The 20668-nt window shown below is 40.2% G+C and overlaps 1 protein-coding gene across 1 annotated transcript in view; it reads right to left on the minus strand.

Moving 5' to 3' along the window:
* Window positions 1–20668, minus strand: part of MOCOS (molybdenum cofactor sulfurase) — a 219855-nt gene that overhangs the window by 92238 nt on the left and 106949 nt on the right. Inside the window, exon 5 of the mRNA XM_032181110.1 lies at window positions 7117–7193. Within this exon, the coding sequence (XP_032037001.1) occupies window positions 7117–7193 (77 nt within the window). The remainder of the gene's footprint in view (window positions 1–7116; window positions 7194–20668) is intronic.

Raw genomic sequence — 20668 nt, forward strand, 5'->3', positions numbered from 1 at the left:
GTGGTTCCAGTAACTACAGAAGTAAATCCTGATCTACAGTATGGAAGTGCAACTAGTAGGACACCCAATATGTGTGTGTAATTTCTTCATCATCCAGAGATTAAACTATGCACATAGAGATGGATGCAGAGGGAAGGCAGACATGGGCCATACTAACTGGTGTACCCAAGACTTGATGGTGCTAACAGTGTATGGTTAAACATTCCTTGAAGAGAAAACTGAGATCAGTGAATCCAGCATCCTTTTACATGGTAACACATGGAGCTCCCTCAAAGCAAAAATGCCTCAAGTTTCTTATACTCATTAATATCTGGGGACCTGCAATGCACATAGCTCTGCCAAAGGAGAAGTTCTCAGTAACTGCAGACTACTCTCAGTAACTGCAAGAGCTCAGTTATCACTGCATGAGCAAAAAGCCCATCAGCAATGCTTCCTGCCAGCACTGGCCTTGGCAAGCCAGTGCCACAGCACCTGCGCTGATCCCCCAGATATTAGTTGCTTCGGCTTCCTCTTTCCAGATGTCTCCCAGGCACGAAAAGACTCTGCTGCAAATCCCTCCTCTGTAATAATACTGCTTGCCACCAAGTGTCTTCAACACAGAAGTCTTGCTAGCTGCTTTGTTTGAACACAGAACAATTATCTCTTGCCAAGTGTATATCTTCTGTCAGCTGTGCAGCACTTTTTCTTCATCAGCTCAGCTTATAACAAAGACATTTTCCTCTTATTTTAGTTCCTAAGAAGTGTATTTTTCTCTCCAGCTGTATTATGCAAAAACACCCAAGACATTTCTGTACTGTGTTACCTCTCCCTGTGTTATCTCTATAGGTCTGAGGGAAGACTGACACTTTTAGTCCTTGCCTAGCCCTCTTCACGGATTAGGCAGCTTGTTAATGCAATCCACATCAATATTAGTAAATACGCATTAGAACAAAACCAAAACATAAAAGCAGTTTTCATTTCTAGAAATAAACCTTATATACAGATTAAACCCTCCAAAAGCAGTCTTGCCAGGATTTTTTCCTGCTAACTCACTTTTTCATAGCTTCTGAAATCAAGCCCTAGCTGTTCTGCTCTGCTTTCAAGGGTATAAACGATGTGTAGTTTGCATTAGTCAAGTCACAAAAGAAAACTAAGAAACCTAGACTGACATAACATGCTAGCAGCAAGAGCTGGTAGCAGTACATAAATAACTTTCTTTCTAGTTTGTTCTCTAAAACAAGTTCATCTGGGGACAGAAAACAGAAACAGTCACCTCACTAACCATGAAAGGAGAGATTTTTGTCTTTTGACGTACTTAGTAGTGTCATTATCTGGGAATCAGAATACCTTTCGGCTTTAAGCTTCTTTTTGCACCCCTTTTATATTTATAAGTCTTACTTTTCTTTCTGAAGCCAGAATTTAAAATGTCTTCTCTTTAGTGTACCCATATTTTCATATTTAGAGTGTGGATAGAGCATCTTCTCCCCAGTGTCAACTTCTCAAACATTTTTTTTCTCATGAAAAAAGACATCAACAAACCCTATTGATCTTCCAAGTGCAGTTACAGAAGGCATTAATTGTGAGCAGCGAAGTGAGGAGACTTGTAGAAATTGCCCAGGTTTCTTTTACATTACAGTTCATCTTGTGGCAAATGGCAGAGGGAAAGTAAAAATTTTGTCAGTAATTCATCCTCTCTCAAACCAAGGCGAGGGTTTCCTCAAAAGTGAAGAATTTTATATATTTTAGCCAGAATGGAGCATCCACTTCCAACATGCCTATCACATGCCAGAAGATTAATGCCATCTTTAATCTTAAAAGAAAAACAAACAAACAAACAAAAAAAACCAATCCATTAAAAATATGAATGAAAGCAGCACCCAGGATGAAAGCAGTAAAAAATCACAGGCATTATACCAACTGTCTGAGTGAAAAGCCAAGATGATGGCAGGAAGCAGCCACAAATCTCCACACAGAAGAAATTCCAGTGATCCCTGCCAATCTGATCAAGGAAAGAAAAGTATTTTCTGACCCTGAACTGGATAATTTGTGAAACCATAAGTATTTAAACATGACACACATGAAAGTCTGTGCAGCACCATCATCAGGAGGCTGTCCAATATCCCACCACTAGCTGCAACCAGTCCTTGATATATGAGATGATGGCAAAGACTAAAACATGGCAGAAAACAACTCAGAAGTCCCACCTTTCAAAAGCCAAGGTAAAAATAAAGATTAGCCTTACTGTTTAGCATCCTGCACTGTTTTTTTTTTTCAGCTGTTATGTGGTATAATTGACTCTACGAAAGCCGGCACAACCTTTACTTTCCAACAACCAATCAACCACTCAGTGGCTTTAAAAAGGACTTTAAATACATCATGCTTAGGAGACTTAGTCTGCATTTCACTATTTCTTCCAATACATATTACATTTCGCTGTGAAAAGGATTAATGTCTCCTGACTGAATAGACATCATAATTAAAGTAGCACTTCTAAAATAATTGCCAATGATGTACATTAGCTTCATTTGTAAAACTGATAAATATTTACTAATAAGAGTGCATAGCAGCTAAGGTCAAGTTTAAAGATCCTAATATACAAGATGTCTGAAAATGCCTTAAATACTCACACACATCATGATATAACTTTGGCATGAACTATGCCTTCTTGTTAAATGGAAGTTGAGACAGGTCAAGGACTTGGGATGATATCAGACTTGGAAACAGACCTCTACTTATCTCAGCACAGCCTAATGATGAAACCTTCCATTAGTGATCTCCCTCTCTATCTTCAGTAATTACACCGGTCAATCCAGCTACCTTACATCCCAAGAGAACTTCAGCAGTGCTTTCATTACACAGAAGGGAACACTTAATAACAAAATCACTTTGTTTATCTTGCTTGTTTCTGCTCCAGGCTATTTCCCACCCAGAATGAGAAGCACTTTTAGTAGTGGGTGCATGCAAACCAAGTACTCCAGGAGCTACAGGAAAGCATCATTCAGAAGTGATTCCCATCTGACAGTGCATTTTGCCACTGGAAACTCTGACAGCTGAAGTGGAAGAAATATTCATAAAGTGGATTAGAATGAATCTGCAGTTCAGGATTACGAAGCATTCCTACAGCATGTGATAAATTTGGTGCATACATGCAAATGCCAATAATCTATGTTCAAAAGGAACAGAGTTCCTTCAACAGAAATTAAGTAACCTGCAAGGCTTCAACACACTCAGTGGTTTCCAGGAGGCACGGTGAGGAGAAAATGGCAATACCAAATCACTAAATCCCTTGTTGCATAGGTTGTGCCAGGCACAGATATATTCAATGCCTACAGATACTAAAGAGCTAAACATTTGGAAAGGTGAACAAACTGTTCTGGACAGCACCTACCACTTTGTAGGCTGTTGTTTATGATGGAAAAATCCAAATGTGACCACAGCTGTACAACTTTGTACTACCACCTTTTAATGGTAGTTACTTGATTTCTCTTTCATATGATCAAATTTTAATTAAAAAAACATACCACGTGGAAATTGATGTACACACACATGTAATCACTTAAGTTTTAGTATGAAGGGAGATATTGAATATTCCTACTTATGTGGAACAAGTTTTAATTCATCTGGGGCCACACGATATAGGACTAACCTGACTTTGGGAAAAAGTCAAGGATCCACTGGTGTCTAAAATCCTTCACAGAATTCAATTTCTTCTTTCACCATGCATTCCTGTAACTTTCACTGGCCTCTTGTAGATGTTAAAGAGGCAGTGCTTGCGCTTCTGGTGTTCAGTGTGGCACTCCGGAGTTTGTCTAGAGACCACCAAAGTACCTAAGCTATACCAGTAGTGAAGAAGTTTGTAAATCCAAATATATCACAAACATTGTTTATTTAGTTTCTCAATTTTCTCCCCAGTGTAGGTTTCTTCTCATTCAGTCCTTCAGCCTATATATTTTTTAATTTCATCTCCCTTTGCCTTTCTACTATTAGGCAGTGTGAAAAGTTAATTTTTAAAAGGAAAATAAAAATATGTATTTTTTTAATTTTTATTTTAAATGAAAGGAGTATTAGTCTGAAAACCTGTAATAACCTCCATGTTTTTGACCTAACTATTTTCAGCTTTAAGAAATCTTGCTTTCTAGCAAAAACATAAGCTGTTGCAATAAGCAATATCAGGAAAAACAGAGGTTACTACACTTGTTAGAATACAATAATTAGAATACACTGAAAAAAAAAAAAAACACTAAAAAAATCTCTGTGAAGCTAATTTAATATAGATGTTGTTATGCCTCAAAAAACTGCTATCATTGCTTTAGAAGATTTGGAAGACTTACTAAACTTTTTACAACATCCACAGAAATGTTCCAACATCCAGAAGACAGCAGTCCATAGCTATTCTCAAAGTGACAGAGTGCCATAAAAAGCTTTGTAATGATTTTATTCAGGCAGACTGGTAAAGAATAAGGTGCTGATATAGTTGAGTGCATTTTTTATTAACGAACAAATACAACAGTTCACCTTGTTCCCTTCAGCATAGTATAAATGCATCTGCTTTGCTACTTGAACCAGTTAAACCTGGGTATTGATGAGTGTTGGAGCAAATAAAATTTGATATACTTCAGATATTGGAGACAGAAAGCTATTATTAAAGCCAGACTTAAAAAAGATATATATCTTAAAACAAATAAACAAACAAAACCAAAACTCAATAAGCAATAAATGAATCAAGCCCAGAATTAAAGCCAACTGATTCACCCCCATAAAATTTTTGTGGATGAACAATTTGACAGACAGGTCTCCAAGTCACTTCAGCTACCCTAGATCACTGCTATCCGTGAGAAGGCAAATTAAAAGCAATAGTAAAGACTGAAAGGTCTCAACAGACTCTTTATTCTTGCATGTATTACACCCTTTTATCAACTGCTACACACTTCGTTCAGGGCCAAATATTCCCTTCTGCCTAGTATCAGGAGATTTTTTTCAGTAGTTTAGCTGAAATGTGTACCAGAAGAAGGCTGAGATAGATGAGGAATGCAATGGAAGAGATACTCCCATTACATTAGGCATGCCAGGCAATGCCCCTACACATTAAACCTACTCAGTTAGCCCCCTTTACAAAGGAATGTGTTTGCTTAAGATTGTACATTCTTCTGAACCATTTTGTAGTGCAAGAAGGTACGTATAGTAAAGGCTTATTTTGGATCCCTGGTGTCCACACGGAGCCCCATAAAGCAAACCAGTCTTTTTTGTTGGGGCTCAGTCAGACTCCCATTGAAGTCAACAAAAAAGTCTTCTATTGACTTCCACATGAGCAAGTATCTAAGAGAATATCCTTCACAAAAATCTTTCTCAGTGAGGAAGAAGAAACTAGAAACCTTCAGATAAATCCTGACAAGAAACCTCCACAGGCATGAGGAGAAATTATGTAAGCCTGAAAAGCTCATGGTCAGTGGACTCAGATCATGATGCACTTTATGCCTTAATATAGGAAACTGAATAAGTGCACTGGAGAAGGGAGGTTCAGAAAATTCACATTAACTGTGCACACACCTGACTATGAGACATATTCCAGGAGCATGTTTTGTTAACCTTGCACACTCCACACGTGGAAGCATGCCATATTGCCAGGCTCCTGCACAGTCAGTGCTGCGTGCTTCCCTGGCTAGGTGCAATCTCCTGCACCTTTCAGGAGGATCACTGACCCACAGCAGCAATCACAGACAGGCTGTGTGTTTGGGGTACAGAGCCAGACAAGCAGAAGGGTATCCTGGAGTCAACACGGCACAATGACTGTCGCCCCTCACACAGAGTGTCTGGTTTGAAGACTATGATCCATCTCGAGGTTGTATCTGGGACTGTAGTGTTAGCTGCCTGGTAAGGGCTTCAAAGATACTCAAACAGGGGGAGCCCAAGAAGAGAGTTTGAGTCAAAAGGCTACCTAGCAAGCCAGCAAACCTGCGCTGGCCTCTTATCCCAGACTACCTACCCTTTCCTGGGGAAGATAAAGTCATGGCAGTAAATGTACCACAGAAATGATCTTCCCAGGGGTATCTACCGCAAAGGGACCTTTGCCAGGTTTGCACTGGCTTCCCCAACTTAGTGTGACTGGGGAACGTCAATTCCATAAACTGCAGGAGAGATGAAAATGGCAGGATATGAGTTTGCTTGGAAATCTCAAGTGTAGTTATACATAGCCACAGGCTCTGATTGTTCAGGGTCAAGTCCAGCCAAATTCTGAAAATACTCAAGGATGGAGATTTGGCAGGGTTTTCCGGGCACTTGTTCCAGCGTTTGACTAACCTCATCCTGAAAAAGAATACCTCTGTATACCCAGTCAGAACTTCCCCTGCAGCAAGCTGTGACTTGTCTCTTTTCCTTTCACCTTGCACCTCAGGGAACAGGAACTGTACTACAATTTCACAGCCATGTGTTTCTCTGAGGGAGAAAGTGGAGAATTTCCTTAAGATTTACAGTGGTAAATTATATCAAGAACAAAATTAGGAAAACAAACAAACAAACAAAAAAAAAAACACATAATGCTGCTTTCCACTACAGTGTTTCAAAGTACAGACATAAATTAACTGCTGTAAGAAATCATAGTTTGGAAACTTTGCTGCATGATGATAACTACCCACACAGTGGAACTGGATTTCCTATCTAACAAAAAAGCTTTTGGCTGCACTTTAAACTCTCTTTCTTGGTTTCTCTCTAAATCTGTACTACCAAATAGCTTTTCTGCACCAGGTCAAGTTGCCTGGTCCTCATGCACAGCAGGAACGCTTACTGCTTCAAGTATGAATAGGATGTAGCTCAGCTACTTTCTACTATTATTTTCCCATTGCACCTTTCTGAGTGTGAGGCAGACTAGAAGTGGTCGATGTACTCAAGCCTTAAATGTGTGTTAGGTTAGAACAGGCTGAATACTTTTTTTTTTTTTTTTTTCCAAAGGAGGTTGGAATAATATGTGTTAAGGCCTTAATAAAGCAGATACCCTGAAGAATCTGTTCTTCACCTTGATGAACATGGTCTGTAAATATAGAAAGGAAAATTAAGCTACAGCCATAGGAAATATCACCAGATTTGTGCCCCAAGGATAAATCTAGAACTTCGGTCTTCATTATTAAAGTCACGATAACTGACCTGTGAGTTTTTCCAGAACATCAAATCCATGTTTCAGAGCAATGATATCAAGAAAAGAGACTGTGCCATCTTCAAACCTGAAGAACAGAACAAAGCAGCACAGTAAACAAATCATGCAGCTTCGGTACAGACTTTAAATCGATTTTGAGAGGCTCTATTTTATGTCCAGTGAATCTAACTTGCAGACTACGAACTCTTTCTGTGGGCTGGGCGCCAGAGGTCCCTTGGGCACTGGTGTCTCTTGTGCCACCCCTCTGCCCAGGACACCTCTCCTCTGGGGGTCAGGTGCATTCCTTCTTGGTGCTTCACCAGACTGCATGGCTGTCCTCGCACAGCAAGAGGCCTGCCGCTCGCCTCGCTCTCCTGGTCTCCTTCCTGCCACACAAGCTGGCAGTCAGAGGGCCGAGATGCTCAGCGAGTGGTGGGCCAGCTGCAGGGGGCCTGCTTTATAGGGTCCAGGGCACTGGTGGCCACTGTGACCTCTGCAAGCCTCTGGGATAGAACAGCCCATGCGTGGCCAAAGGTGGCTGTGTTGGGGGCAGCCTGGAAGATGCCCTCACGTGGACAAGGAGCAGGGTTGTGGGGGCTGAGGGCCCCTTTTCTGGGGCTAGCTCCCTTGGTCATTTGGTTTGCCAGAGAGAAAGGCTGCCCCCTGGCCACAGGGACTGCCCTGCACCTCCCATCCTGTGCCCTGGGTTTATTTTTAACACTGTTTTTTAGGTAATTTAACTCTGTTCTTTAAGGGAAAGAACAGAAGCAAGGTGCATCTTCAGCCCTAATTCCCATGTGTGCTTTGTGCTCCAAGCGAAGAATTTCATCGTCATGTCACATCTCATCTTAATCTCGCCCCCATTTGTTCAAAGGCATTATTCCTGGTCCCATGGCTACACTCCTTGACAGAGTCCCTCTCCAGTTTTCTTCTAGGCCACTTTTATGGGTAAGGTTAGGTGGCAAAAACGCAGCATCTAGCAAATTGCAGCCTTATCTGTCATAAGGTCTTAAGTTGTCTCCTTCCAGTGTTGGAACTTGTCACGAATAGGTGAGGAAACACGTGGAGACTTTGTGTTTGCTCCACTCCAAGTGATTACATCTAGTACACTTAAGTTAGAAGGCAAGAGACCTTCTTCCCTGGAGCAAAGAGGATGATCACCAATAAATCTCCCTCCAAACTCTCCTACTGGAAATTAAAAATAACTTACCTATAACAAAAGTGCTGTAGAAGGATAGGGAAAAATGTGCATCCACTACCAACAGGGTAAACACCAAATGGAGACAAAAATGCTGGATTTGATGAATGACTGCAGCCATTCCCGCAGCTCAGGAGAAGATACAGCTTTGAGATGGGGATGTATTCAAGAAATAGTGACCAAGAGAATTTCAAGGGGGCAGAAGGGAAGGGACATTATATTAGGCATCAAAGTATATTTTCTTCAGACTCTGTATATGTATTTTTTAGACTCCACATGCACCACAATCCACAAGCAATTTTAAGAAGTAACCATTCATCTTGTTTTACAACAAAGGGGAATGCAGAATAATGCTGACTACTGAGGAAGTCAAAACTATACAGAATTAACTACTGCGTAAGGCTGAAACAGATCTCAGCAAGTCTCTAAGGAGGCAGTAGCTACCTCCAAAGCTTTAATGGCTAATGCTCGAAATTAACCCACCAGCAACAACCCCAAATCTCATGGTTCAAGTTTAAAATTAGACTCTGACCATGAGGATGAAACGTTTCCAGGGACTTGGTGCTCCTTGAACCTGCCTCAGAAGGGGCTGATGATGTCCACATTGAAAAATCACTGGACAACGTGGAGCACAACAGAAGCACTCTTGGGCAAAAAATGTTTTATATGCACACATAGTATACAAGAAAAATAGTGCTGTTTTTTTTTTTTTTTTCTAGATGTATATTTTTTTCTTAATGCACTTAGAAAGCTTTTGGTGCTGCAATTAAACATTTACTGTAAAAAGACTCAAAGGTTAGAAATATCTGTCTTCAAATACTTTTTAAAAATATAATACATCTCAACAGAATAGCGTAATAGCTCTCACTTCTACAGTGATTTTTCTTACTAATCTATTTAATTTGTCTGTAATTATTGACTAATTGAAACAACACGAGTAACGCTGACAGGAGAGTCAGCTGAAGAACATATAAAGCTCCCCAAAATAGTTGGTAAAGCTCCATATAAGTGTAATGCATGAGTATTGTATAGGTCAGGTTGGTGGTTGGACTCAGTGATCCTGAGGGTCTTTTCCAACCTAAATCATTCTGTGATTCTATATAGCAGTAAGTTTAGTTGGGACTAAATTCATAGAAGCACTAAATAATTACAAATAAAATGATAATAGAGAAGTGGTGGACTGCTATAGGGAAGAATCGTCCAAAAGAGATCGTTCATGTCCACATATTCCAACACAACATAGGTCAAAGAATCCTTAGGAATTTTTGAATCTTGTCTAGTAATAATTTATAGCGAAGTATTTTGCTCCTGAACCTCAGGAGCAAATGGTTTTCAGTGATGAAATTTAAAATGGCCAGTTGCCATTTCAAGGAGATCTAATACCAGGAGCACTTTCATGTTATGTGAAATGGCAACACAGATCTGTGGATCAGTGTCTGAGGGAAGCAGTATTTCCAAAAATACATAAAAATTGGTGGGAGGAGGAGGGGGAAGAGAGAAGGCAGCAGCTATCAATAGTTTTGAAACTGAATGTGGAAAAGCACTAAAAATTTGCGTAGGCTGCAGGAAATGTCACAGTGGTCCTGCACAGTTGCCAAGGAGAGATTACAGAAAGGATCCTTAAGGAGTTGACCTGCCCTGCTCAGATATTGGCAATGCCTAGGAAAGCAAATAAAGCACTGGAATTTGAAGACCAGAGCAGAGACACTGGCACCAAGCCCATCAAACGGAGTTCATAACCCTCAATAGAAATAAAAAAGTACTTGAAAGAGATACAAAGGTGGCAGCAGAAATCTTCAAAGGCCTCTATATATTAATAGGAGAAGAGAAAACTGGATTTCTCTTTATTAGGCATGGTTATTAAGTAAGGAGACAACTGCAGTACATCCATCATGAAGCAATAGAGAATGCATGAACCATGATACTGTTTTAAAATCTTAAAGATTTTCACTGGAGTAGCACAGAGCTTAGGAACCCCTTTCTGTCCAGGAAAAAAAAAAAAAAAAAAAAAAAAAGAAAAAAAAAAGAAAACACAATTGTGATTTTTCTGGTCAAACATTACACACCAGAACAGTGCAATCACTATGGCAGTATACGCACCTTGCATTGTTATATCAGACCTGCATTACTTATTCTTTCTGAATTGCAAAAAAAATTGACCACTGGCAGCAACGTTAAAAGAACCAGAAGCCATAAAATAATTAAATGCTAAATGCTAAAAATATTTGCTATGAAGATACAGGCAAGTCTCTTTTTACGATTCAGATATGGACTACTTTGCAACATTCCTCTCTTGTATGTGTATGTTCATATGGCCCACTCTATTTCTACATTAGCAGCTTTCCACTTCTGATAAAGAAAGCACTAATATTCTGTTATTCCTACAAAGTGCATATTTGCACTACTGCCATTGCACTTCACTCTCCATATTCTCCAGATTTACTGAACACGCTACATGCAATTTCATGTAAAGCTGTCATTTCCCCCCCTATTTCCAGCTATAGAATTGATAATTTCGCTTTATCGCCTAAGAAATTTACATGAATCATCTACAAATGCTGGTATTCATCAAATGAAGCCTTAACTAATACAGCAATTTTACTTAGTACCGATGCAAACTATGATGCGATGAAGGGAAGCTATTCCCCTCTTGGAACACGGAGAGCTCTCTCCCAGAATATTAACTGTATTTAGGATTGAGAGTAAACATACTCCTTTGCATTGCAAAACACTAACTCCAATGGCTACTTTTCTGTTTGATGTAATTGATGCTTCAAATAAATTGTTTTCTCACTCAGTGACAGCTCCAATGTTAGAATAATCTGTTTAGGATGAAGTTCATTTGAATGGAAGTCCAACAACCATTTCCTAAAGTAATAAAGTCTCTGCAGCTGATGATGTATAAAGGATACTTACAAGGATAATAGTGCAAAGTACCAACCCAAGAAAAAACAAGCTTACCTCTCTCCCTCTCTCTTAGCTGGTTCTTATTACAATTAATCCCACTTAATCACAGCTGGGATGAGCTCAATTGCTTAGCTAATTGTGTTTGTGAAAACCTGATAACATTTCACATCAACCTGCTATCTGGAAAACTCATTAAACAGCTCGTGGCATAACAAAAACACAGAGCAGTCTGCCTAAATCTATCAAGGAGTTATGAAGTTGATGAGTTGTTCTTTTTTTGTTGTTGTTTTTGTTTTTTTTTAGCAAGCCACACAAGACCTCTGCTTTTAGAAGCGTTAATTCTTCCTTTGAGTCATGACAGAAAACTTGCTTACAGAGAGAGGTTGCACTGTTACGATCTTCCTAGGGATGGAGAGAGCTAGTTTTTCTTTGAATATTGTCAGTTAGCTGTTGTGACACTTCTCTGCTAGGCTTCTGCATACAAATGCTATTTTCTAGAGCTGCTAACCTGCACCTCAGGGCAATTGAATTAGGGAATAAAACTGTGACTTCCTGGGCAGTTTGAAGTCATCATCTTAGCCAGGTCACCTTTATGTGGAACTATGATGACACGTGGAACTATGATGCCCTGGACAGATGTGATTGGAAATAAAGCGCTTAAGGCCTAAACAAACAATTCCTGTTTTGAGAGGAGTAAAATTGGATAAAAGACCTGGAGTTGGACAGCACTGACTCAAGTAAGGAGTCTGAAAGGGCCCTTGAGACCAATCAGCCAATATTAAGGTTGTGAAATACGTCGCATAACACGAGTTACTGAGTATATGGACAGTATACAAAGCACAGTTCTTAGGTGTTTTGGGTGGGAGCTACTGCCTCTGTATTCTGGGAAGGCTGACTTGCCTAGCAGGCAGACGAACCATTCAGTTGTTCCTTTCCACAATTCATTTACCCAGAGTAAACCCAGACACAGAGCTACTGCACATGTACAACGTCTCTGTCCAAAACATAGCCCAGAGCTTTGAAACTTTAATAAAAATTCTTCCACAAGGTCAAAAATAATCCAGCTCATTCGAGAGCACTGCTGACTCAATACAAAGCACCATGAACGAGCGCAGAGGGAACATCACTGTCAGCCAGACTGCACTCTCCCTTACACCGGGGTAATAACTCTATTAGGTCAAATGAGCAAGAGTCATCCCTTAATGTCTAAGGCAGGTAAAACTGAAGCCAAATCCACAGAGAAAGCATATTTCTTGAATAAGCCGATTTTCTTTTCTTTCCTTTCTTCCCTCCCCCCCCCTTTTTTTAAAAAAAACTCTCCTCAAGAGTAGAGCTGTCCTTTGAAGTGAGATGTTACACAAGTTCCTTTCATCTTTTCAATTCATTTATTTTCATCTAATTAAAAAGTACAACAATACAGAGGGGTTCTTGGCACGCATTTAAAAGTAGCTCATTCAGAACCCATTTTTCACCTCTGAGAGATATTCCATATCACCTCCACATGAAACAACTGTCTTGGTAAATTTCATTTTTACACTTTGTAGAAATACACCTGTTTATTCTAAATTGACATCTGCTGGAATTACAATAGCACCAGGGGTGTACAGTGTCAAGTTTATGGGTGTAGGAACAGGCTCTTTTCAGTCACATTAGGTTTTTAAGTTAGTAATTGCCATCTCTGATATTAGCAGGGGAACAGGTCTTAATTAGTCTCACTGCTTTCCGACATCAAAAACCAACATTTCCAAAGGAGCTGTATTTGCTTGCTTTTCTTTAACTTAAAATATATCTTTACTGGTGTATTGGCTTTATGTGGCATGGGCTTGGTAGTGGAGGGCTGCAGGGGTGGCCTCTGTGAGCAGAGCCCAGCTTCAGCTGGCTCCAAAAGGGACCCGTTGCTGGCCAGAGCTAAGACAGTGAGTGAGTGATCCTTGCTGGACCTCTGGGAGAGAAGATCTAAGAAAGGGGGGGAAATACTGTGCAATAGCAGCTGGGAGAGGAGTGAGCACCAGCCCTGCAGCCCCCCAAGGTGAGTGCAGCAGGAGGGCCGGAGGCAGCAGCAGTTCCCCTGTGGGCTGTGCAGGGAGAGGCCCCCGGTGGAGCAGGCTGTCCCCCTGCAGCCCATGGGTGCCACATGGAGCAGATCTCCACGCTGCAGCCCCCCCATGGGTGGAGGAGCCAGCAGCAGGTGGATGTGGCCTGGAGGAGGCTGCGGCCCATGGAGAGCCCCCGCAGCAGCAGGCCCCGGGCCGGAGCTGCAGCCCGTGGAGAGGAGCCCCCGCAGGAGCAGGGGGTCTGGGGGGAGCTGCCGCCCAGCCGTGGGGGACCTGTGCTGGAGCAGTTTGCTCCTGGGGGATGGATGGATGGACCCCGTGGGACGGAGCCGTGTGGGAGCAGTGCTTGAGGAGCTGCTGCCTGTGGGCAGCCCGTGTGGGATCAGCTGGGGAAGGACGGCATCCCGTGGGAGGGACCCCACGGGGAGCAGGGGCAGGGAGGGACCGAGAAGGAGTGGCGGGGACAAAGCATCAGGGACTGACCGCAGCCCTCAGTCCCTGTTCTCCTGTGCTGCTCAGGAGGGAGGAGATAGAAGAGGGAGGATGGAGGGAAGGTGTTTGTAGTTTGAGTTTCTCACTGCTCTAGCTTGTTAGTAATAGGTAATAAATTACATTAATCTTCCTATGCTGAGTCTGTTTTGCCCATGATGACAATTGTTGAATGATCTTCCTGTCCTTATCTCAACCCCTGAGCCCTTCCCATCATATTTTCTCCCTCTCTTTCTTTAGGGAGGCAGAGCAAGAGAGCAGCTATGATGGAAGTCACCTGCCCAGCAGGGTAAAACCACAACTGCTCTATTAAACCTTTACGACTCCGTTCTGCTCTTTAGCACAGCTATCAGCCCACACTGAACCAAACTTCTTAGGTACCTTTCCAGGGTGCTTGTGGCTCTCCAGACGGTACGCTCCCCTTGCCCTGGCTATGTCTCTCTGCAGATGATGCTATTTACTATTAGCAATTTGCCAGTTAGTCACCTTCTTAACTGGGTGAAACCTCGGTCATGCTAACACCAACAATTAGTTTTATGACGGCATCCCACAAAGCAAAGCATCTCACTGTGGCCTTTTTGATCTTCTGGTAAAATCTGTGGAACAGGACCTGATCCCCAGACCACTAACCTCTGGTACACACTCCCTTTGGAGCGAGTATCTTTGTTTTACGTGGTGCATCCCACTGAGGCAAGCACATAAAATTAGGAGATAGCCTGCTGTAATGGGCATGTATGCTATCATTAAACTACGCTATTGCAATAAGCCAACTTTGCATAACTGCCTACACAGGAGTGTGCTCCAGTAAGCCAAGAATTTTAATGCAAGGAGGGCAGTAATAAATTACAGACTTGTTAATACAACACCTACTCTCACCACTTCAGCAACTCATTTTTACCTCTGTTAGAGGCACCTTACGTGTTCACGGGTGATGATTGTTTCTCACACAGCGAAAGGAGAATGCTTACCCAGTGCCCGAACATCACCATTTGTGGAGTAGGAAACAGAACGATAAAAATCAATCCATTTTTATTTCTCAAATGTCTCCATGAATCTTTCCCTTATATACAATTTCTAAATGGCAACTCTGGTCACTACCTGTATCTAGAAAAATCTTCTCTTTTTGCACATAAAGATTAGCAATCCTTGAGTCTGTTACTCAAATCAGCCTGAAAGACACACTGATTTTACAGGTTATCAGCTCCTCAGGGCTCTGGCTTTGAGTAAAAATAACACCTCTGAGAACTATGCAACACAATTACTTTCAGCTGTATGCAAATTTTTAATAAAATTAGATTTCTCTGACAAAATATTTTTACAATTAATAGCTTACAGAATACTTTTGAAAAGAAATTTGGACAAATACCGCACCCCTAGGCATTAAATCATGCAACCACTAATAAGCTATATCTCATGGACAACATACTTCCCAACCAAGCCCTTCATGGACACTGTAAAGTCATAGAATAATAAATCTACTTCTCTTCCTCCCCACAATGATCCATCAGTCACAAAAAAAAACAACCCTGTATGGCATTTGTTGCTGGCCAAAGGATCCCCTCCAACTTCACAAGCCAAGGAAATGTGTTTTCTTTGCATTGATAACAGGAGAAGAAGCAACATAGTCTTTTTTTTTTTTTTTTTCCCCATATTCCATTGTGCATAGGGCTATTTCCTTACAGTACATGTAACACTGTACAAGGGGATATTTCCTTCATGTATATTGAACATAAAAGTCTTTGGGAACATGAGATCTACTGGTTAGCGGCCCTCAAAGAATACTATGTTCAACTGTTAGCTAGCTGGCTTGTGATTTACTCATTCATCTTAAATCATTACTTAATGTCAACAAGAACTCCATTAAGATGCAATTTAGTGTAACCAAGTATACTGCAAATAATTTCTGTATCTGAGTATTTAACATTTGATATGCATTTATTCTCCCATGATTAAATATCAATAATCCAAATGTTCATACCTTTGCTTCCCATGGGAAGGTAATATTCAGACATAACCCCAAGTAATAGTTAAAGTGAGCAATTTGCAAAGTGTATTTGCATAAACTGTTCACTGATGAATTATGAGTAATGAATCATTAATAAAAATTCAAAGCCCTTTCTCTGATTTTCTCCCTAGAAGGAAAGAAAAGATAAAAGACATTCCGGAGATAAATTTTTCATAGGCAATAACCTGACCAGCTGTAATCATCTGTCCATATCCAGTATAAACAGATTTGTTTATTTCCTCATGAAGATTGAGATGCAATCTTTCATTCTTAAGGTGCATTTGGTGATAAAGAATAACTTTGTAAAGACAAATCAATTCAAAATTAGGCAGACAAAAAAGGCTCCACTCAAACACGAGTTTGTTCTGGAGAATCCACACGTAACAATACAGCCGTCTAATCATGTGTGACAGTGAGACAGACTCAGATCAATGACCTTGGATAATGCTAGTAGTAACTTATCCTTAGATAACAGAGAAAAGTCCCTATAACTGCTTTCCAAAGTATGGGCTCATTTCTACAGAAAGGTCTGTACCTCAGTGCAGGGGTTACTGCAATGCACAATAAGCCTTCTTTCCACCACAGACAAAAGTGAATCCGAGCACTTTATTTACTCAGTTGGGGGGTGACAAGGATTCTCTCATATCATCCAGAAAGCTTCTTTTTCTAGCAACAGAAGTGCTTTCAGGACCTGATTTTCATAGGCAATGTAAAGCCAACAAGCAGAATCCATTGGGAACTGTGAATGTCCAGACTTCTCAAAGCAGGTTCTTCACTATTAAACTCACCATGTTAAACCAGCCCCGTTTTAAAGCCACCATTTAGGACAGATTTGCTCTTCCTTCATGGCAACCTGAAATCTATCTTAAAGAATTTGAAATGGTGGTATCATCACAATGCGTTCATGATACTATTGCCATAAAAAAACAGAATAGGTTTAGGAATAGAATAGAACAGAAAGAGCAAGGCTTCTTAACAAAAATGAGTATTTTGGCTCTATGTCAGGAAGTAAAGAGAGACCTTTCATCTTCCCCCAGCTCTGCCTGTTCTATGACTTCTCCCTCTCAACAGAAATAGAGAAAATTGAGGAGACAAATATGAGGAATACTTCAGCTAATAAAGCATTCCAAGGTGTACATGCAACCTTTTTAGGCATAGGAGGTACAGGCAACTGAGACTTTCATGAGGAAGAAACAAACCCTTCCTATTCCACTCTCATGCTTGACAAATAAAAATAAAATATTGGTAGCAGGACATGCTGCACCAAGCCAGGTGCATCCTACAATCAAATGCCTTACTGAAAAACCTGCAAAGCCTACTTTGGGACCTCAGAACTACTGTAATATGCAGACCTCTTCTGATTTTTTTTTTTTTTCCACTTTTCAACATCATGACAAGGCTTGCCAAGACTTTACACAACCCCTCATTCAACAGATGAGGACAGGGAAGTAGAAGGAGCTGGAGATTTCACCAAGGAACTACTCTGACCTCTGTTTTGAGAGGTCTGCAGCTAGTGCAGAAAGCCGAGAACCGCTTCTAGGAAAGTGGCTCTCCTTTTCAAAGAGGCGGAGAAGTGATGGAGACACCAGAAAGATTGTCTGTTGGTGCTATAAAAGGTAGCTGCTCTAGCCTTCACAGCTGTCCTAGAGCAGCACTGATTATGTCAGTTAACTGGAAGAAGTTTTGGAGGGCTTCCAGTCATCAGAGCCTGGAGGAAAGGGTCACCTCAACAAATAATTCCTTCAGGAACCCAGGAAGATTATGGTATTTTATCTGGCATTGCTGATGCTCAAATTAGAGAGCACAAAGAGATGACTCCTATCACTGGCTTTGACAGAAGGGAGTAGGAAGTCAGGTAGATAAGGAGATGGCAAGGTAAAGAAACAGCAGATGGTTAGAAATATGTATGTTAATAAATAAAAGAAAAACAAACAAACAAACAAACACACAACAGTATTTGTTTAATAACATCCCAGCTATCATCCAAATACAAAAAGAGAGTGGAAAAAGCAGAGATGTTTGTGAACTAACACAGGACTACAAAATGGAGGGATTAGAGCCTCTGTAGGATTCTTGACTTAAGTATATGGTAGAAAAATAATCAGAATTAGAAAATGTGCTAAAGACATTTATCACATTTAGTTTTAAAACACAGACATTTAATTTTAAAACACAGAAATAGGGTGGTGAAGATAAAAGAACTCGTCTGAACTGAAATGTCTTTGGTGAGATGTTCAAAACAAGTAGGACTAACTGCTGAGATGCTCTAAAAGGTTACGTAGCTACATGGGAAAAAAGGTTTTGGATAATATCAGATACTTTTCTCTCACTGAAATAAGTACTATCTTAACTGCCTACACATAACTGAGAAAACACAAGATGACAAAAATTGCTGAGCTTAAACTTTAACATCAAAGGCAACAAAAAACAGAACTGGATACAAATACAATAATTATATGAAAATTGGCTTTTGTGAGTAGTTATACAACATGTGATGGAAGACACTGACTGATGGAAACCCTGGTCTGAAGGATTATAAATGAGTGTAGTATAGATAGTTAAACAATCCTAAATGAGGTTTTCAATTTGAAAGCATCAAATTGAGACATTTGTGAAATTAATTGGTCAGGAAAACTGTACTGAAGACATCAGGGACTTAGACATAGAGGAGATTTAGTTACTTGAAGGTGAGGTTCAAAAATGCATGGAATTTACATCTCAAAAACTGGAAAAAGAGATAAAACTTTTAGTGAAAGTTTTCAGAAACATCCTGCACTAAAAAGAAAAAAAAAAAAAAAAAGGTCTTAAGGAGATTTTAGCACTTTTATAAAAGCTGACATGAAATCAGAAAAAGCACTGCTAAGCAAAGGAAGCTACTTCTGGAAAGATAGAAAGCGCAAGGATAAAGTGAGAATTCCCAAGACCCAAGCAGCATTAGACCTTGACAAGGAAAATTAAACCGAACTGCAAACTATTATTTAAATAAAAGGAAAATATAAGTAACTTGTAACACATATAATGTATAATATATATAATAAAATAAAGAATATAAATACAAAGAAAAGGAGAATTGTTGTTATTAAATGAGCTGGGAGAGGAAAAGGACCTGAAAACTAAATGAACATTTGGCTACAGTTTTTAACAAGGACTCTGATGAAAAACATAGGTCAGGACAGGGTGATTCATGGCTGAAAATGTGTAGAAAGTGTGAAAATTGAAGCTACTGCAGCTGGTGTGGAAACTAATCTCAGAGGTTCTAATGTAGATGAACAGAGGGAGACAGAAAAACGATGCCCCAGAATAGTGAGAGATTGGCATGAAAAACTCCCAAGTCCAGCAACATAGGTCAGCTGCAGACAAACAAATTTGTCAAATCTGGAATCAAAAACAATAAACACAGTACTTCTCTTGAAGAAAGGGCAACAGGAGCGATCCAGGCAATGACGCATCTGCTAGCGTGACCTCAGTGTTATGAATGTCTTTAAAACAAGTTCTGAAGGAAAAGACAATTAAATGAGTAAATAAAAGCAGGTTCCAACGCAGCATGGAAAACACAGCCCATAGAGGCTGCCCTTTTCAGAGCACACTGGTTTACTATGCAAACGAAATGCAGAAGAATGAATCTATCTGGATTTCAGTAATACATTACCTCTAGTTCCATATACGAAGCTATTACAGAATAAGGATTATTAGAAGTGTGCTACAGCAGGCTAAGAAATTGTGCTGAAAGGGGAACTATTAAGCTGGGAAATGGTTACCCATTTAGTTCCTCAAGGACTTGGTTTGGGACAAGTATCTCTTTTTGTAGTCTTAGTAATGATCCCAAAATAAAAGGTAGGATTGTGAACATAGAACAGGTTCATGAAGTGAAATCTGGGGATTGTCAATGCAGAAGAGGGGACTGCATACTGGACACAGTAAGAGACAGATCTTTTTGAAAAAAATAAAAATAGAAACAAGATGAAATATCCAATGCTCTATAATGTACAGTAAGTATAATACCATGCGTAAGCCATTACACAATTGGGGATCATTGACATTAACTTCTGCCATGTACTGGAGGAGTGTCATCTGGAACAACAGACCTAATAGTTGATCAGATTAGCTATCGGCCAGCATGACAGTCAAAAAAACACGCTGGGATTTACAGATAGAAAAATAATAGCACCATTACTGATGCTCTGATACGAGTTTCTGTGCCATACTTTGTATGGATTATCAGAGAAAAGGACATCCCATCTTATGAAAGCGTTCAGTTCATTTAGTATGGAAGCTCAAAGCTAAGCAGAATTGCTCTTGGTATGTCAAAAATAAAACAGGTTAGTAAAAACCAAGGAGGAAAAAGAGCTATTTAAGCTACAGGATATAATGCAAATGACCATACTGACCACAGCATAATACAGACTGCAAAAGCCTAATACTGCAAATGCATGGCCTCCTGCCCCTCGGCCAAAGGTTTCTCCCTAATCTTGCATACAGGCTCATAATACAGAAGGGATCACATAGTCTGGGTGTCTTTGTCAGCAAACAGGTTGCTTGCATGACCCAAAAGGTTCTTGCCCCTCCTAATAATCGAATAAATAGCAATAGCAAAAGATCAACTCCTCTCACTTTACTAAAGCACATGTGAAATTACATAAATACAGAAGCTTGTATGTTTGGGAACATCTGAAAACCTTAGAGTCATTCCTCTTGATGATTTTCCTCTGTCCAAGTCTGTTTCTGTTGACTATTGATTAAGGTAACAGTGTATCGTGCAATACTGCTTGTGTAGAGTCCTTGACTACTGAGACAAGAGCAGAAAATACTTACTAAAAGCTTTTTTTTTTTTTCTTCCTAGAAATCTGCATGCATGTTCTACCAGCCTGATGGTATGATTTATTGACTAGTTCCATATGCTTCTAGTAACG

The sequence above is a fragment of the Aythya fuligula genome, chromosome 2 (assembly GCF_009819795.1).
Source record: "Aythya fuligula isolate bAytFul2 chromosome 2, bAytFul2.pri, whole genome shotgun sequence".
NCBI lineage: Eukaryota > Metazoa > Chordata > Aves > Anseriformes > Anatidae > Aythya > Aythya fuligula.